A 15,591-nucleotide genomic window follows, 5' to 3' on the forward strand; every position below is an offset into this window, starting at 1 on the left:
ATAGCACTGCGTACCTGTTCTTCTTCAACCCCATCAACACTCCCCATCAAGCAGCTTTCAGAGCCTGCGCGACCAAGACCGGAACCAAGATTGCAGTGACAAGGCCAACATTAACGACGATACCAGCAATGAGCGCCGTTCGCTTAGACTGTGGCGTGACGTGACCAAGATGGCCTTTGGTAAGCTCGGCGATGACTTTGTCTCCTATGAAACGGAAGAGGATGATGCAGGGCGGCAGGAGGCAGAAGGCCATGAGGATGCACCATGATAGCTTGCGGCGGCGTGCCTCGTCTTCTGGGTTGGGCTCCCGCTCCACACAGAGAAGGTGAGGCGAGTGCTGGTGGGCAATGTTGGTCCGGACCGGCGCAGGGTAGATGTCTAGGCTAGGGTGTGTGGGACGGAGAGGCGTGGTAGTGTCGCTGGTAGAGGGACGATCACTGTGGGCCACGAAGCGCGTGATGTGCGTGTCTTGAGTCGAGATGGTCGATCGAGCAGCTTCAGGCGCAAGGAACATCTGCCGCAGTTTCGTCTGACCGGGTACGGCAGAGCGGCTCGTGCGGCGTTGTTGACGCAGGAACGTGGTAGAGTTACGGAGGTGCTTGCGAGCGCCAGGGTTTGGGGAGGTCTCTTGAACAGTTTCCAGTTCTGGCGTCTGTGAGAACAGACTAGCTTCTGATGGTGTTCGATGCTCGGGACTCGGCTTGTAGACTGGTCGGGACTGGCTGATGCGAGTTACGCTGCCTGTAGCTGGGAAGGGCGAAGCGTAGAACCCGGTGTAGTCTGAACGAACGCTCTGGCGACCGACGCTCGAGCTGAGCTTCACACCCGGACTGCTAGTATCTGCAACACTGCTACCTGTCTCATGCATACCAGTACCGCGAGGAGTACCAGTGAGGTTGCCCTTAGGCCCAACATAGGAGAGCTTCTCAAAGGTGTTCTGGCGCTCGAGACCAATAGGACTGTTGTCGAAAACGCTCTCATCAGCGGTACTTGAAGTCGGTAGAGTACTATCATCGCTTCTATACCGGTAATGTCCTTGTGATAGACCCACAGACGAAGCGCGCTGCTCATCGATAATGATGTTATCATTAGGGCCAGAAGCTAGCAGCTCTTGCGTCTCTTTGTCGCTGAAAGCGTACGGGTCCGCCCAAGGAGCGTAAGCATATGGCTGATCGACGGCACCGCGCCCGCGAACGTCCTCAGGTTGAGTAGCAAACTGGAACAATGGTGCTGTCCGTGATGCTGGAGGGCTAGTGGTTAAGGGAGGAGATGAAGTATCGGGTGCGGTACGGACACTTGCTTGAGCTCTCAACTGTGGTGGCGATGAGCCGAACAGATGAGGGTGTTGAGTGCGTGATGGACTAGGGTGGTTGTAGTATGTCGAACGAGCCGGCGATTGAGCTAGCTTCGCCCAGGAAGGAAGGGAGCCATCTGAGTTTAGGCCAAGACTGTTCCGGGTGCCCTCACTGCTGCTATAGTCTGCAATACTGCTAAGAAGAGACTCGTGGCCTTTCGAATCGCGACTGTTGCCGCCGACCGTCTCCCAATCCGCTTTATCTCCGGTAATAGCTGCGTCGCCGCCACCAAGAGGTGTGTCGAACTCCTCAGGAACACCAGATGACCTGTTTGTGGCTGATTTACTTAGCATTAGGCTGGCCGAGTTGCGTCTAGTCCACATCGCGGGGATCTTACGGTCATCCTGATGCTTATTGACCGTGTCTTGGAAGATTTGTTCGGCCTGTTCGAGAGCCTCTCTAGGCGTATGCGGACTCTGCGGGTTGTCCCCTTGAGAGTAAGAAGACGAAGGCTCTAGAGTCCTGGCTTCTGGTTGAGAGTACGATGAAGATGGCTCCAGAGTGCCTTTCATAGCAGGCTGAAACGAGACATCTGACTCCGAGATGCGGAGCAGATTTCGAGTATCTCCGTATGAGTAGCGTGATTCATCGGAGAACATACCAGACATTGGTAGACGTGGAGGAAGGAAAGGTGCTTCATCGTACTCAAAGGCCGGTGCAAGAGGAGCCGCTTCACGAGGGGGTGAACCTGGGTGCTGGGTAATCGGAGGCCGCCTTGAACCTACATCAGTTTGTTGAACCCCCTTTCCTTTGCCTTCGTAGTGAGTGGCTACGGGCGCATTTGCAGTATCATGCGGGCTATATTCGTCGATGAGTTTGCTGATGGTGTCTGTCTTGGGATCACGTTCTTCGACCGAAGGGTGGTACATGTCCTGGGCAAATGGACGTGACAATTGTCGACTCATCCGATTAGAGTCGCCATAATCGTACGAGCTGTTGGGATTGTACTCGTTGGCAAAGTCGCTTGCGTTTATCCCACTAAGCCGAGCGAACGGGTTGCCACTGCTGTTCCGCTCGCTCTGGAGTCCCTGCTGATACATGGATTTCCGATGACCGTCTGCGGTGTAGATGGACGAACTGGGGTAGATCGAATCAAGATCGTCGTAGTAGGGCTTTGAAAAACCGCCTTCAGTAGAGTAAGGTAGATGAGACTCATCTAATCGTCCGATCTCCGTCGAGTGCTCATCCGGCAGCATGGATGCTAGCGAATCCGTCTGATAATGTCCAGCGGATTGACCTCGCGATGCCTCCGCTTCATTCTGTCCGGGTGAAAAGGCTTGTGGGAACGCTGGTGTAAAGGCATGGAAGCCTTCAGGTGACAGGGGGCTGCTGGGCGTAGCTGGCGACATTGGTCCGACCGGGAAGTATGATGTTTCGGGGGTTGTGATATAGGTCTGGTGTAGAGGGCGCGGGAATTCTCCTTCCATACTGATTGATGCCTTGCTCACGTTTTCGCTACGTATCTCCTGCAACTCCTCGCCCTGTAACGCCGACGGAGTCTTGGTGAGCTTCTTCGTCAAAGTGCGAGTCAATCCTTTGAAGGAGAAACGCGACTCGCGAGCAGGCGGCTTGATGGTCAGCGGAGAGGGCGCACTGACTGATTCGGGGCTGTACGGAGGCGATGTATAAGACGAGGAGTTGGGACTGAGGGCAGCAGGTGACGGTTCAAGCGGAAGCTCCATATGCGACTGCTCTGGCTCATCTTCAGGACGTCGCAGAATACCTGCATGCGCTGCGCGGAAATCGCCGTAAACGGCTCGTTTGGGCGCCATCTGTTGCGATCAGCTGTGCTGAGAGCGGAGTTGGGTTGTAATACATACCTCTGAAAATGCGTCGTCAGATGAACGTAGAAGAAGATATTCACTAGAATCGAAGTCGCGCGAGGGCGTAACAATGTCGTGAAGCAGTAGCGAATCGTGCGGGTTAACCAAGTCAAAGGAAGCACCGCGATAATGGATGATTGCGGGCGTCGCGGGCGGCGTCGCAGGCGCGGTTGTCGCGAAGCTAGGTGCGTCTATTCGCCTCGGCTCTCTTTCATCGTGGGGTGGTGAGAGCGACGGGTCGATCCGGTGGGGCGGCTGCGGGAAGCGGGATAGCGAGAAGGTCGAGAGTGTGGGCGTGGTCTGCGCGCCGCTGGAGTGTGAAAGATCGGTGGAGAAGCTCAACACAGCAGGACGCGGTGATTGGCGGTCTTGCGTAGATTTCACGTTTGCAAGCGGAAGAGCAAATACAGGACCTGTAGTGGCAGGCGGTTTCGGCAACCTTTTTCTTGACTTGAACTGACGTACCTTGCTAGACGAGTTTCCAGTGGATATGCTGGATATACTGCCCGTCTGCACGCGAGGCTCAGCTGACTGCGACCGAAGCGATAGTTCGAGCAGTGTTGGTTGCTGGGGCGGCGGAGCAATCGAGTTGAGTTGGTATGCCGACTGCGAAAAGTGAAGAGGACGCAATGGTGGACCTGAGTCTGACCGTGTCGAATGCGATACCGATGGTGCGCGTTCGATATCGTTCAAGGCAAGTGCCGCAGGTTTCCTCCGAAGAGTCTTGCCTGACGGTGTACCTGTTCGCGATAGCGTAGGCGTGTGTTGCTGCTTGCGATACTCGTGGATGGTGAGGACGTGGACGGGAGTCCGGGAGGAGGCAGACGAGGTAACTGAGTGGTGTGGGGAGTGGACGGGCGTCATAGGATTGCCAGCTTGCATCCGCAGTGAAGCCGGCTCAGAAAGTCGCGGTGACTGCGAGTGGGGGTAAAATGCCGCCATCTTCGACTTGCCCGGCAGAACCGTTTGTCGTTCTCCTCAGTGGTGAATGAGAGTTTGCAATCTGATTCCTGACTACAACTTCGTCATTGGTTTCATGTGTAGGGTAGCTTTCCAGGCTCTTGGTTCGTTGTTTCGCTTCGGATCGGACTTGAGGTGAAGTTTAACGAATGCATTGCGGGACCCACGCCATGGGCTTCGAGGGTATGGATACGGTCCGGTTGCTTTCGTTCCAGTCGGCGAGCTATACTTGTAGCGATCCCAGAGTATCTGGTAAACCTCAAAATCGCCGTGTACAGACGTTGTAACCGTGCCGGAGTGGGCTGATGTCCGAAAGAGCGGTTTCCTTCGGAGGAATGGCTGAGTGCAGTCACAACCGAGTGTTCGTGAACGCACACGTCGTTTCGTACTGATAATCGTAGTAAAGGCGGTGCGAAGCAACGTCAGAGATACCGAAGATGCGGGACAAAGAACCAGGAGCGAAAGACGGTGAGATATTAAGATTAGAAGTCGATACAGAAAAGACGAGCGGCACGAGAATCTATCCCGTTGAGAAGAAGAGGAAAGAGCGCTAGACGATAGCTCTCGAAGAAGGCACGATGTTCTCTCACCGAGTACCTACACACGGTAGGAAGGAACGATGACGGACCAGGAAAAATAAACAGAACGGAAAGAACAACCCTAGAAGCCAGCCCAACTTCAGCCCCAGCCTTAGCTCCGAGGGGCACCGGGCATCGCATTCGTCACGCTCAGCAGACCACACAATTCCCACGCATCCTCTCTGCTGCCCTACCTCATTACACCTACCAGGTTCGTTGCGTTGCCAGAAAGAGCGATGCAGCTTCGTGGGTGGTTGCCGGCATGGCGGCCCCTTGTCTAGCGTGTCGAGGCGCTGGCCAGTTAAACCTCGCAGACACCTGCAGCGACGAAACACAGGACATGGCGCCGCGATGGCGAAAGGGCATCGTACACCACTTGATCCGCCCCGAGCGATGCGGGCTAATACCCGTCATCTCGTTTCAGAGCCTACCTAGGTAGCGGGACCTCGCGGGCGACGTATCGGAGGTTGGGCGGATGTTGAAAGATCCAATCAGGCGGCGTGATGCGTTTGCCTGCAAGCTTCACGACTGGCATTGCGCGGTGGGAGAGATGAGTCTTACCTCAGCTGGTGGAGAGAGGTGGAGATGACATTGCGTGGAAGAGGTGCAGAGTCTTGCCCGGTGCAAAAGGGGTGGTGCGTGATTGAGTGATGGTGGTGTGCTGTCATTTCACGAACCTGTCACAAATCACGCTAATGGTGGCGATCTCGAGTAGCCGAGTCTTGGGAACTGCATGTTCTCACACGAGTAATGATAAGGCGGTCGTCTGCCTGGTTTATATTGGAGCGCCACATCTATCGCCTTATCGGGCTCTCATGCGGGAAGTTTGCATGTTATGTAATAGGCATGAACTGCTCTACGCCGTTAGACGCTCCCGATCACATTACTGTAGCTCCACTGAGTCTATCTCCGCCACGCGACCTATCGCCTCTATCTTCTGATTCATCTTGGGCAAGCTCATGCAAGGCTTGCTTCGCACCGTATTCCTTCAATCCCGTCCTTGACTTTCTCCGCCGTATTGACGGGTACCGCACAGGCTCCAAGTTGCTGAGAGGAGAGTACGAGAAGCGTCGTGGGTCAACCCCTTGCGGATACTGATGCTCCAGCACAACACAAATGTTCACGTTCTCTGGCACCGAACTATGGCGATGCTGTCGATCTGAATCTCCCTGGGGCGACTTGCTCTTGCTTGGAGGCGTGGCAGGCTTCTTAGGTTGGGGTGACGCCGAAGCAGCTTCGATGGCTTTCCCATGATCTGCTGCTTCATACTCTATCAGATTCGGGTTGTTGATCTCGCCTTGTCGCGTACCCTGCAATGGTTAGCTTGGGCCGTGAGACCGTTCAGTAAGCAAACTTACGCGTGTTGGATACACAGTTCCTGGCATCATGACATATTCATCCAACGTATGCATGAGTTTGGCGAAGTTGAAACCATGTCCTGGCCGGCTTGGAAGGAACCTCTGCCCAATGTCGTGTTCGAAACTGAGCATACAATCTTGATTCGGCATATACTTGGAGAGATTCGTGTACCACTGGGGATACGTGCCGTACCAGGCTCCGACATCCGCGTTCAGGTCGACTGACATGTATATATTCTCGCAATCTTCCGGCTTCTGCACAAGTAAGACGAAGTCGAATTCTCGTGGCAAGCCTGATTTTTGGAGCATGTTTTCCGTGAGTGTCCAGACGGCCTTGGCGTCTTCGACATCGTACTCTGATCCGTGTGGGCTTCGCTTCGATCGCACCGATCCTTGGATGCTCATCATGTGGAAGACTTTGTAGCTGCTCTTCATAGCTGCTTTCGGGTTCAGCGAAGCAGATACGGGCGCCTGCGATACGCCTAAGGAGCTCGATAAGCTGAAGTTCCACTGCAGGTTCTCTGGCGACACAGATCCGAACATCAGCTCTGGTGCATGCTTCAGGATCCGTGGATGCGACGCGCCTGGCTTCCGGGGCGTGTTGGGGTCACCGTCGTCGCCATGAACGGTGACTTCAATTTCGGCGCTTTTGAAACGGTGCGACTCTGGGTCATGGGGATGAAAGACAAAGTGCACCGAAACGAAGAAGAGGTTGTTAATGTCGGGTTCGTGAAGCGCGTTCGACCTGTAGTAGCCGTGTTGAAGTCGGTTAACATGGGCGGAGATGTACGCGTTCCCGGGTAACCGGCGCTCATACAGGCATTTCTTGTTGATTTGGAGTCGCTTCCTTGGTATGTTTGGATCTTTGGGCGGGGGCTTGATCGTTACTCGACTTCTCTTAACAGGTGGGTCAGATGTTTGCTGTTCAGGTTCGGGCTCATCGTTCTCTCCCTTCAGATGTCGCATCAAGGAGTGCATCGTAACGTAGAGATATGTCGAAGATGGCGTTCACTAGACGCGCGGGTTGACGGTCACAGAGTATCAAGATGTGGTGCGTGCCCGCGTTGTCATCGACGCTACCGGCTACGGCGGTATTTCTGATGAGTCTGGATTTGAGCTTATCATGGCTGCGACGCGATGCGAAAATGTTGGAAAAAGGAGAAGGGACGAAGGCCTGAGACGCGTCAGGTAGGATAGGAGCAAGATAGGTAAGAAGGTTGGTGGCATAGGCCGAATGAGGCGTGGATCTGCATGTCTCAGTGGTGCTGGTGTTGAAACCAATAACCCCTACGTCATGCTGAGGTTAGCTCGAACCACGACAGGCACGCGCAGGTTCGCGACACCTGAATGGTCTGCCGGAAGACATGTGCCTAGAATTGCGTCCATGGATGTCGCTGGATGAAGGTTGAGAGCGCGCTGCCGCGGACGTAAGCTCCTTATCAGCGCGCGTCTTTATCGCAAGCGAACCCCGCAGCATGGCCCAAAGAGGTGAGGCCTGTAGCGGTAGAGTCGGTAGAGTCGGACTGGAGGATGGTGGGGATTCAAATACAATCTGGAGACGCGTTGTATCGCTCCAGATCTTGGCTGCTTCTGATTCTACAATATGCAGTTGTGTCCAAAGGAGGTGTGTAACATGGTGCCATGGACGCGTGCTGCCCCTGCTGACCATCGCGTCACAGCTTGACAAGCTCGTCATATCGCAGCTCGGACTCCTTGCGCAACGTCGGCTGGCAAGGGGAGTGAAGCTGAACCATGCTGAAGCTACTGTGAGTGTCGCATGATATCGCGTGGACGCTGCTAATACTCCCAGGCTTTGATCGCGAATAACCTCCAAGAAGTACGACCTCCGACTTCGCGTGCATCCTCGGTCGCATGCTGAACGCATACAGCTTATCCGCGATGGAAACCACTCGGTCGCCGATCTCATGTCAATTGGCACAACGATGCTTGGTCGTCGTCATGTACAGCCCTCCGTTGTCGCCTCGCTCGGCGAGTTGATGGTCGAAGGCACCTTCCCAACCGGCACATACCTCGTTACCGTCCATAACCCAGTGTCCACCGACGATGGCGACCTTGAGAAGGCGCTATACGGATCGTTCCTGCCAATTCCATCGAACGACATGTTCCCACTACCCGATTCGAGTGTTTACGAGAGCACGAAGCAGCCAGGCGCGATCGTGGCAGTCAAGGGAGAGGCTGGTATAATCAAGCTGAACGAAGGGCGCAAGAGGATCAAACTCAAGGTGAAGAGTATGGGAGATCGGCCAATTCAGGTATAGAAACATCATGCGACTACGAGACATGCGACTCACTAAATATAGGTCGGATCGCATTACCACTTCATCGAGACGAACCCGCAACTCCAATTCGACCGCGTACGAGCTCATGGATACCGCCTCGATATTCCCGCAGGCACATCGGTGCGCTTCGAGCCTGGCGATACCAAGACAGTCACCCTGGTACAAATTGGTGGTAACAAGATCATAAAGGGTGGAAACCAGATCGCTTCAGGCTTCATCGAAGACATGTCGGTTGCAAATGGCATCGTGGAGAGACTGAAGTCTGGCGGCTTCCTCCACGAGCCAGAGCCGCATGGCGACGCTGCACACATCGACATCTGCAGCATGGAGCGACTGTCCTATATCAGCATGTTCGGTCCGACGACCGGTGACCTGGTTAGATTGGGTGCAACAGATCTCTGGATCAAGGTTGAGAAAGACATGACCGTATACGGCGATGAGTGCGCTTTTGGAGGAGGTAAGACATTAAGAGAGGGCATGGGACAAGCTGGAGGTGTTTCAGACAAAGACTCGCTGGATACCGTCATTACGAACGCTTTGATTATCGACTGGTCTGGCATCTACAAAGCGGACATTGGAATTAAGGATGGGATGATCGTTGGCATCGGCAAGGCAGGCAATCCGGATGTGATGGACGGTGTGGACCCCAACCTGGTAGTCGGTTCATGCACCGATGTCATCTCTGCTGAACACAAGATTGTAACAGCAGGTGGTTTCGATTCTCACATCCATTTCATTTGCCCTCAGCAGGCACATGAAGCTATAGCATCTGGTATCACGACCATGCTCGGAGGCGGCACAGGACCCAGCACCGGCACAAACGCAACAACCTGCACTCCAGGCAAGACGCACATCCGACAAATGCTCCAAGCAATCGACACACTCCCCGTAAACTACGGTATAACAGGAAAAGGCAACGACGCCGAGCTCCGCCCCCTCCAACAACAAGCCGAAGCCGGCGTCTGCGGCCTCAAGCTCCACGAAGACTGGGGCAGCACCCCCGCCGCCATCGACGCCTGCCTGACAGTCTGCGACGAATACGACATCCAAACGCTCATCCACACGGACACGCTCAACGAATCCGGCTTCGTCGAGTCCACCATCGCTGCCATCAAAGGCCGCACAATACACACGTACCACACCGAAGGCGCGGGCGGCGGTCACGCTCCCGACATCATCAGCGTCGTCGAACTCGACAACGTGTTGCCTTCGTCTACCAATCCCACTCGACCATATACACGCAACACGCTCGACGAGCACCTCGACATGCTAATGGTATGCCACCACCTCTCCCGCAACATCCCCGAAGACGTCGCCTTCGCCGAATCGCGCATCCGCGCCGAAACCATCGCCGCTGAAGACGTGCTGCACGACCTCGGCGCCATCTCCATGATGTCTTCGGACTCGCAGGCCATGGGCCGCTGCGGCGAAGTCATCCTCCGCACATGGAACACCGCACATAAGAATAAAGTGCAGCGCGGTACGCTCAAGGAAGATGAGGGCACGGACGCGGATAACTTTAGGGTGAAGAGGTATATTAGCAAGTATACTGTTAATCCCGCGATAGCGCAGGGAATGGGTCATTTGGTGGGCAGTGTGGAGGTGGGTAAGGTGGCGGATCTTGTGCTTTGGACACCGAGGAACTTTGGGGTTAAGCCCAGTTTGGTGGTTAAGAGTGGGTTTTGCTCGTATGCTCAGATGGTATGTTTTCCTCTTCCTTCCTCTCCTCAATTATCTCTCCTCTGTTATCAAGCAGAGGCCTAACAACTTCCCAGGGTGATCCCAACGCTTCAATCCCCACTGTCGAACCCATCATTATGCGCCCCATGTTCGCGCCTATGGTGCCTTCATCTAGCATCACGTTCGTCTCACAAGCTTCCATCGCTTCTGGCGTTGTCAAGTCTTATGGCCTGCGCAAGCGCGTCGAGGCTGTCAAGAATTGTAGGAATATCGGTAAGAAGGATATGAAGTTCAATGATACGAAGCCGAAGATGAAGGTCGATCCTGAGAGGTATACGGTCGAGGCGGATGGTATGGTATGTGAGGCTGAGCCTGCGGAGACGCTGCCGTTGACGCAGGGGTATTTTGTTTATTAGGGAAAGAAATGGAAGGGTTAGTTATGCCGTGTACGACGTTCGTTTACCTTGCACGTGGCGTGTACGGTGGAGGACGTGTTCTACATGTGTCGCTCTTGCAATGACCCTTGAGTCTGGCCTAAGCTGCTTGTAGTACCGACTTTGCTGTTGGATAGACTAGTTCGCTCTTCCACGACACCTCTGCGACTCGCGAGCTTAGCCGGTTCGAGCGTCTTTGGTTGTCCGTGTCATTCGATTAGACGATATGTATGGTTTCTTCCTCGCCAAGCGGAACATCAGACACTGAGCAGTGATCTTTTCGCCAGATTTCCATCAACCCAATTCGCTCGTAAGTATTGTTTGCTCTGTCTATCGGCCGTAGAATTAAGAAACTTATCCGGGTTCCAATTGAGTTATCTTTGGCGAACAGCAGCGTCTTGACACGTTCACCAGAAGCCACAGCTGCACTGTGAGGCCTTGTAATATCTGTTCTTTCCACCAAACAATCTTCGTAATTGTTTTGCCGACAATCCTTCCAAAGATTCCACACAGCGTGTTCTGGGTACTTTATACGACTACGCAGTTCTGCAGTAGGCTCATAAGAACCCTCGACGTGATGTTGTAGACATCGACCTCGCAGGGTGATCTTTGCTGAGAGAATTTCTCCAAATTGATCCTCGCCTGCAGGCACGACGTGTGAAGTGACGAATATACATCTGGTGGTAAGCCCATTTCGGACGTCCCAGGTGACAGGGCCAATGATGGATGCCCAAGACCAGGACGGGGCGCGCCATTGCTGTGGTCTGGTGACTTTCTCTGGGCTATGTACGTACCAGAGCAAGTCGGGGATTATGCTACTTTCCCACAAGCCAGCTATGTACGCCGACTTCTTATACTGGTGCATTTGCTTGCTGATTCCCTGCAAGGCTGGGAAGATATCCGTCTCAAACGATAAACTCAGAGCGCTGTACGCGTTGACGATGTGATACCATAGATACGGACTTCTTCCTGCGTCGTTTTGGAATACGTCTGTGAAATGCTGTGGGCTACGCATGCTCCGGGATTGATAGTATTCATCCAACGATGTGCATTCGCACGCTGTCCTGGTTCGACACCCCCAAACGAGCTCTTCGTCAGTGAAGTTGATCAATCTTCGTGAGAGCAGGCATTCTTGCAATGTCCACCCACGCCGTAGTAGAGGGAGGCTCTCCTCCAGCCATGCATGGCCAAAGAGCCTGGGCCGAAAACGCACGTCCAATCTTGAGCCGTCCATATCGGGATACGAATACGCAACAGAAGGGCGTTCTGGAGTTTGTCGAAAGCATCCACTCGATGAGCTATTTGAAGCTGCGGCAGCAAGCGTGACGTGCGCACCAGAGTATATTTGTGCCATCTTGCTTCCTTCAATTCGCCAGTCTTCAATACTGTCTTGCTGAATGCACAACGAATCTATCCACAGATATTGAAACCCCAGTCGAAGGGTAAAAGAGATGGCTTCTTGGAAAGTGCGAGGAAGCTCGTGCCAGGGAATGCCTTGCTTATATTCGTCTAAGCTGGAAGTAGTGGTCTGGATCATGCTGCCCGTTCCCCAGCAATGGCTCAGGCAAACGTAGGGTTCGACTTCCCCTTTAGACTCGTATAGCTTGACTTGATTGGGGCCTTGGATCTTAACGACACGAGAGGGCAGCTTTGAGCGAGTGGCTCTGCACGCTTCGTGGTTCTCCTCGCAATCTCTCAACCATGTAAGAGCACGTTCGACGGCGTGCTGAGACCCTGAATTAGGAGATACCTCAAGTTCGTGAGGCAACTGGGGTACTCGCCACGACTGTGATGGGGATAGAAGTAGTAGACTGACTGTAGTCATCATGTTCTTCTCACACATGTCTTCCGGGACATACACCTCCCCGCGATGGGAACCACACCAGAACCTCCATCGTGATCGTTGCCGGTACCACTCTGTCCAAGTCCCACCACGTGGTAACTCGCCTCCATTATGTACGACCATGAGTTTGAGGATGCTGGAAAGTATCATGCAGCCAGCACAGGCTTCTTCGGCAGACGAAAATAACTTAGCATTATCTGTGGATGTGCCTCGCTCAGCCCAGAGGTTGTTGAGACATACTGTACAAGTCTTCGCTCTCTCATATGCGGCTTTGATTTGGTCGTACTCCGATGAGGTTTTCGGGCTATCGTTCGTAGACCACCAGGAAGGTGGATTCCACCTCATTATCTGCTGGTGCAAACCAGACTGTTCCATGATGGTGCGGACACTAAAGTGGTTTGTGTACCCAGAAATCGTAAACAAAGACACAATGTTCGTTGGGGATGCGGGAGAATGTTTCGGAAATGGTGGTCCGCGCAGAACGAGCTCAAGAAATGATATAGACGAGACTGGTGTGCGAACCACATATCCAGAAAGACAATTGTAGCGATTGCTTATCTGGCCGGTTGAAGAGAGGGGTCAGGCAGCAGGCACATACGCGCCACATGTTGGGGGCTGAGAGGCGTGCTGCGAGCCAATCAGTCTGCCCGGAGCGAGAATCATTCTCGCCTGTCTGGCAGTCCTAGAGAGAGCGAGGACTGACGGATAAAGTTGTACACTCATCCAAACTTCACTCACTAGAGTAGAATCGGGTGTAGCATAGTTGATTCGGCGTAGGTATCAATTGATGGTGTCATCTAGTTCGTCGCAACCCAGTCGATTCGCGGGCATAAGATGCGACGGGTTGTCAGTTGGTAGGCATCAAAACACGAACAAACGAAACGAAGGCGCAACGAACTGCGACTGCTAAATCTGGAGATGAAGGAAGTTTGAAGATGCGGCGCACCATCGGAAGGTTTGGTGTTTCAGCGGCCCGTGCGCCTTCTCTCTCCCGCGAGGGGTCGCGGCAGCAACTGCCCTGCAGCACATCTTTGACGCAACTCCACTATCCTAGTGTAGAAACATGTCGGCAGTGTCGAAACATAGGGATCTCCGAGTCCAGAAATGTACTCGGCCCCGTTTCGCGACCGCTGGCACCGCACCGGCAGTCTCGAGTATGCGGATGGCGGAACCCCGTTGGGCGGGGACCCGAAGCCAAACGTCGCAGAAGGGGACGCAAATAGAAGTGCTAGAATATGGAGCACGACAGATATAAAGACGAAGGGAACGATGGGAGGAGATATAATTGCAATACCATACTATAACAGCAACACTTTCGCCTACCAGAACCACCAGAAACAAAAGTCGTCATGTTTGAGAAGAACGAATTGAAGCCGACATTCGATGGTTGGTCCTCTCTGCGGTCTCTTGCGAGCATGACTAACAAGCTCAGACGTTATGGGTTGCCAGTCGGCGTGCTATGAGTGGGCAGACAGCTACGATAGCAAGGTCGGTCGACATGCACAGCTGCTCAGCGATAATCACTTACACATCGCAGGACTGGGACCGTCTTAGCAAATGCATCGCCCCCACATTGAAGATCGACTACCGATCCTTCCTCGACAAGATCTGGGAAGCCATGCCTGCAGACGAGTTCGTCGCCATGGCCTCGGACCCCAACGTACTGGGCAACCCTCTCCTCAAGACACAGCACTTCATCGGCGGCACGCGGTGGGAGAAGACTGCAGAGGACGAGATTACCGGGTACCACCAGCTCCGTGTGCCCCATCAGAGGTACACCGATGAGTCCCGCACCAAGGTTGCCGTCAAGGGCCATGCCCACAGCTTCAACACGCACTGGTACAAGAAGATCGACGGCGAGTGGAAGTTTGCTGGACTGAACCCGGATATCAGATGGTTCGAGTACGACTTCGACAAGGTGTTCGCCGAGGGCCGTGAGCAGCTGGGCGAGGCCAAGGCTGCTGCTGGCATCCCAGAGAAGGTTCCTGGCCAGGCGATGTAGGATAGGATAGGAATCTGCTTACTAAGATACCACTACGAATGATAGAAGACATTACAACATTGTATTTGATATTCCTCAGTCTGGTGTACGTGTTCCAAGCGCACAACGGTCGTGATATGTGTCTGTCGAGCTGGTTGGATGCAGGCCTCAGCGGCCGGCCGTCTAGCTGCAGGCGGTGGGACCACTGAGAGAGGATGGAGGGACCCATGGCGGTACAGGTGTGTGATTCGACCGGCGCAAAACTGCGCGGGTTGAGTACAGAGTCCAGCGATGCGGCGCGAGCATGGGTGAGATATGGATTGGAAAGGCTGCAGACTGCAGAGGCTCTCGGTGAGGCACCGCCCCGCACATTGCGAAAGCCCGGTGACGACTTCTGGCTGCAAGTCATCTACGCGGCCAGGGGTGGGTCGCCTATTAATAACGCAGAGCAGATCGCACGCAGCCGGCACCGTTCTTCATCTGGTCGATGCCAGCGTGGCAGCCGTGTTGAGCCTCTGTAGCGAGATGCGATGGGCCACTCGCAATGGAGCCGCTTCATCCTTGGGTCGCGCAATCCTTGTATCGATCGAAAGCTTAAACCTGCACTGGTCTACGCCATCCGCGTCCCCAGGTTCGCGCAGTCATCGCTACCAAAACCAAGCGAAGTAAATCCTAGCGGATTCTCGGCGCCGTACATCATCTGCAGTTCTTCGCTCTTCTACCGACCCCGCCCACCGACCGACCTTCCTCCCACACTGCCCAACACCTGCTGTCGTCGATCGTCTTTCCTCTCCGATTTCTCGCGTTTGTGGTGTTTGGATCTCATCTGCTTCTCCAGTTCGCCGGTGTCCTTGAGATTTTTCGGTATGTATATCTCATGAGCAATTTTCATCTCGTCTTGGCGGGCCGCCCACTGCACAATTTCGTGCACCGGGGCATGGGAGCTGCGGACTGCATAATCAATTCGGCCACCGCCCGTCTGCTACGCGATGTGCGTCTATCGCCTACTGACGTCGTCGTCTGCACGGACTTGGTCGCGCGGCCTGCAGCAGCGCTGCCACCAGCCCGAGCCAGCGTCGCGCATCCCGACGCGCTCTCACTGCCGTGGGTGTTGCGAGCACCTGTCGTGACATGGGCCTCGTGCGCCCGCCGCATGTGATGCCTGACATGAAAACTACGGTACTAACCCGCCCACTCAGATTTCGTTCGAGCTTCCTCACGGTCACTCCTTCGCTCTCCCTCACCCACACCCACTCCTTCGTGCGCGACCTGGAGTTAC

General features: G+C 54.3%; 4 protein-coding genes across 4 annotated transcripts; 2 read left to right on the plus strand and 2 right to left on the minus strand.

Annotated features, from left to right (window-relative positions):
* Positions 1 to 46: 46 nt before the first annotated feature.
* On the minus strand, positions 47 to 3,127 carry J4E79_011069 (uncharacterized protein; the record flags this gene model as incomplete). Its single annotated transcript, XM_049359900.1, has 1 exon — positions 47 to 3,127. The coding sequence occupies one exon, from the start codon at positions 3,125 to 3,127 to the stop codon at positions 47 to 49; it is 3,081 nt and encodes a 1,026-aa protein (XP_049205676.1).
* Positions 3,128 to 5,594: 2,467 nt separating this feature from the next.
* On the minus strand, positions 5,595 to 7,052 carry J4E79_011070 (uncharacterized protein; the record flags this gene model as incomplete). The annotated part of the gene is made up of 2 exons (XM_049359901.1): positions 5,595 to 6,026; positions 6,075 to 7,052. 2 exons carry the CDS (start codon positions 7,050 to 7,052, stop codon positions 5,595 to 5,597), a joined length of 1,410 nt encoding a protein of 469 aa, XP_049205677.1.
* A 625-nt stretch (positions 7,053 to 7,677) lies between these two features.
* Positions 7,678 to 10,470, plus strand: URE1 (Urease; the record flags this gene model as incomplete). The annotated part of the gene is made up of 6 exons (XM_049359902.1): positions 7,678 to 7,698; positions 7,754 to 7,840; positions 7,885 to 7,911; positions 7,964 to 8,347; positions 8,396 to 10,075; positions 10,150 to 10,470. The coding sequence occupies 6 exons, from the start codon at positions 7,678 to 7,680 to the stop codon at positions 10,468 to 10,470; spliced, it is 2,520 nt and encodes an 839-aa protein (XP_049205678.1).
* Positions 10,471 to 13,680: 3,210 nt separating this feature from the next.
* SCD1 (Scytalone dehydratase) lies at positions 13,681 to 14,333 on the plus strand (the record flags this gene model as incomplete). Its single annotated transcript, XM_049359903.1, has 3 exons — positions 13,681 to 13,717; positions 13,764 to 13,819; positions 13,869 to 14,333. 3 exons carry the CDS (start codon positions 13,681 to 13,683, stop codon positions 14,331 to 14,333), a joined length of 558 nt encoding a protein of 185 aa, XP_049205679.1.
* Positions 14,334 to 15,591: the final 1,258 nt, after the last annotated feature.

This window comes from Alternaria viburni (genome assembly GCF_023758015.1).
Source record: "Alternaria viburni strain BMP 2772 chromosome Unknown scaffold_36, whole genome shotgun sequence".
NCBI classification, from domain to species: Eukaryota; Fungi; Ascomycota; class Dothideomycetes; order Pleosporales; family Pleosporaceae; genus Alternaria; species Alternaria viburni.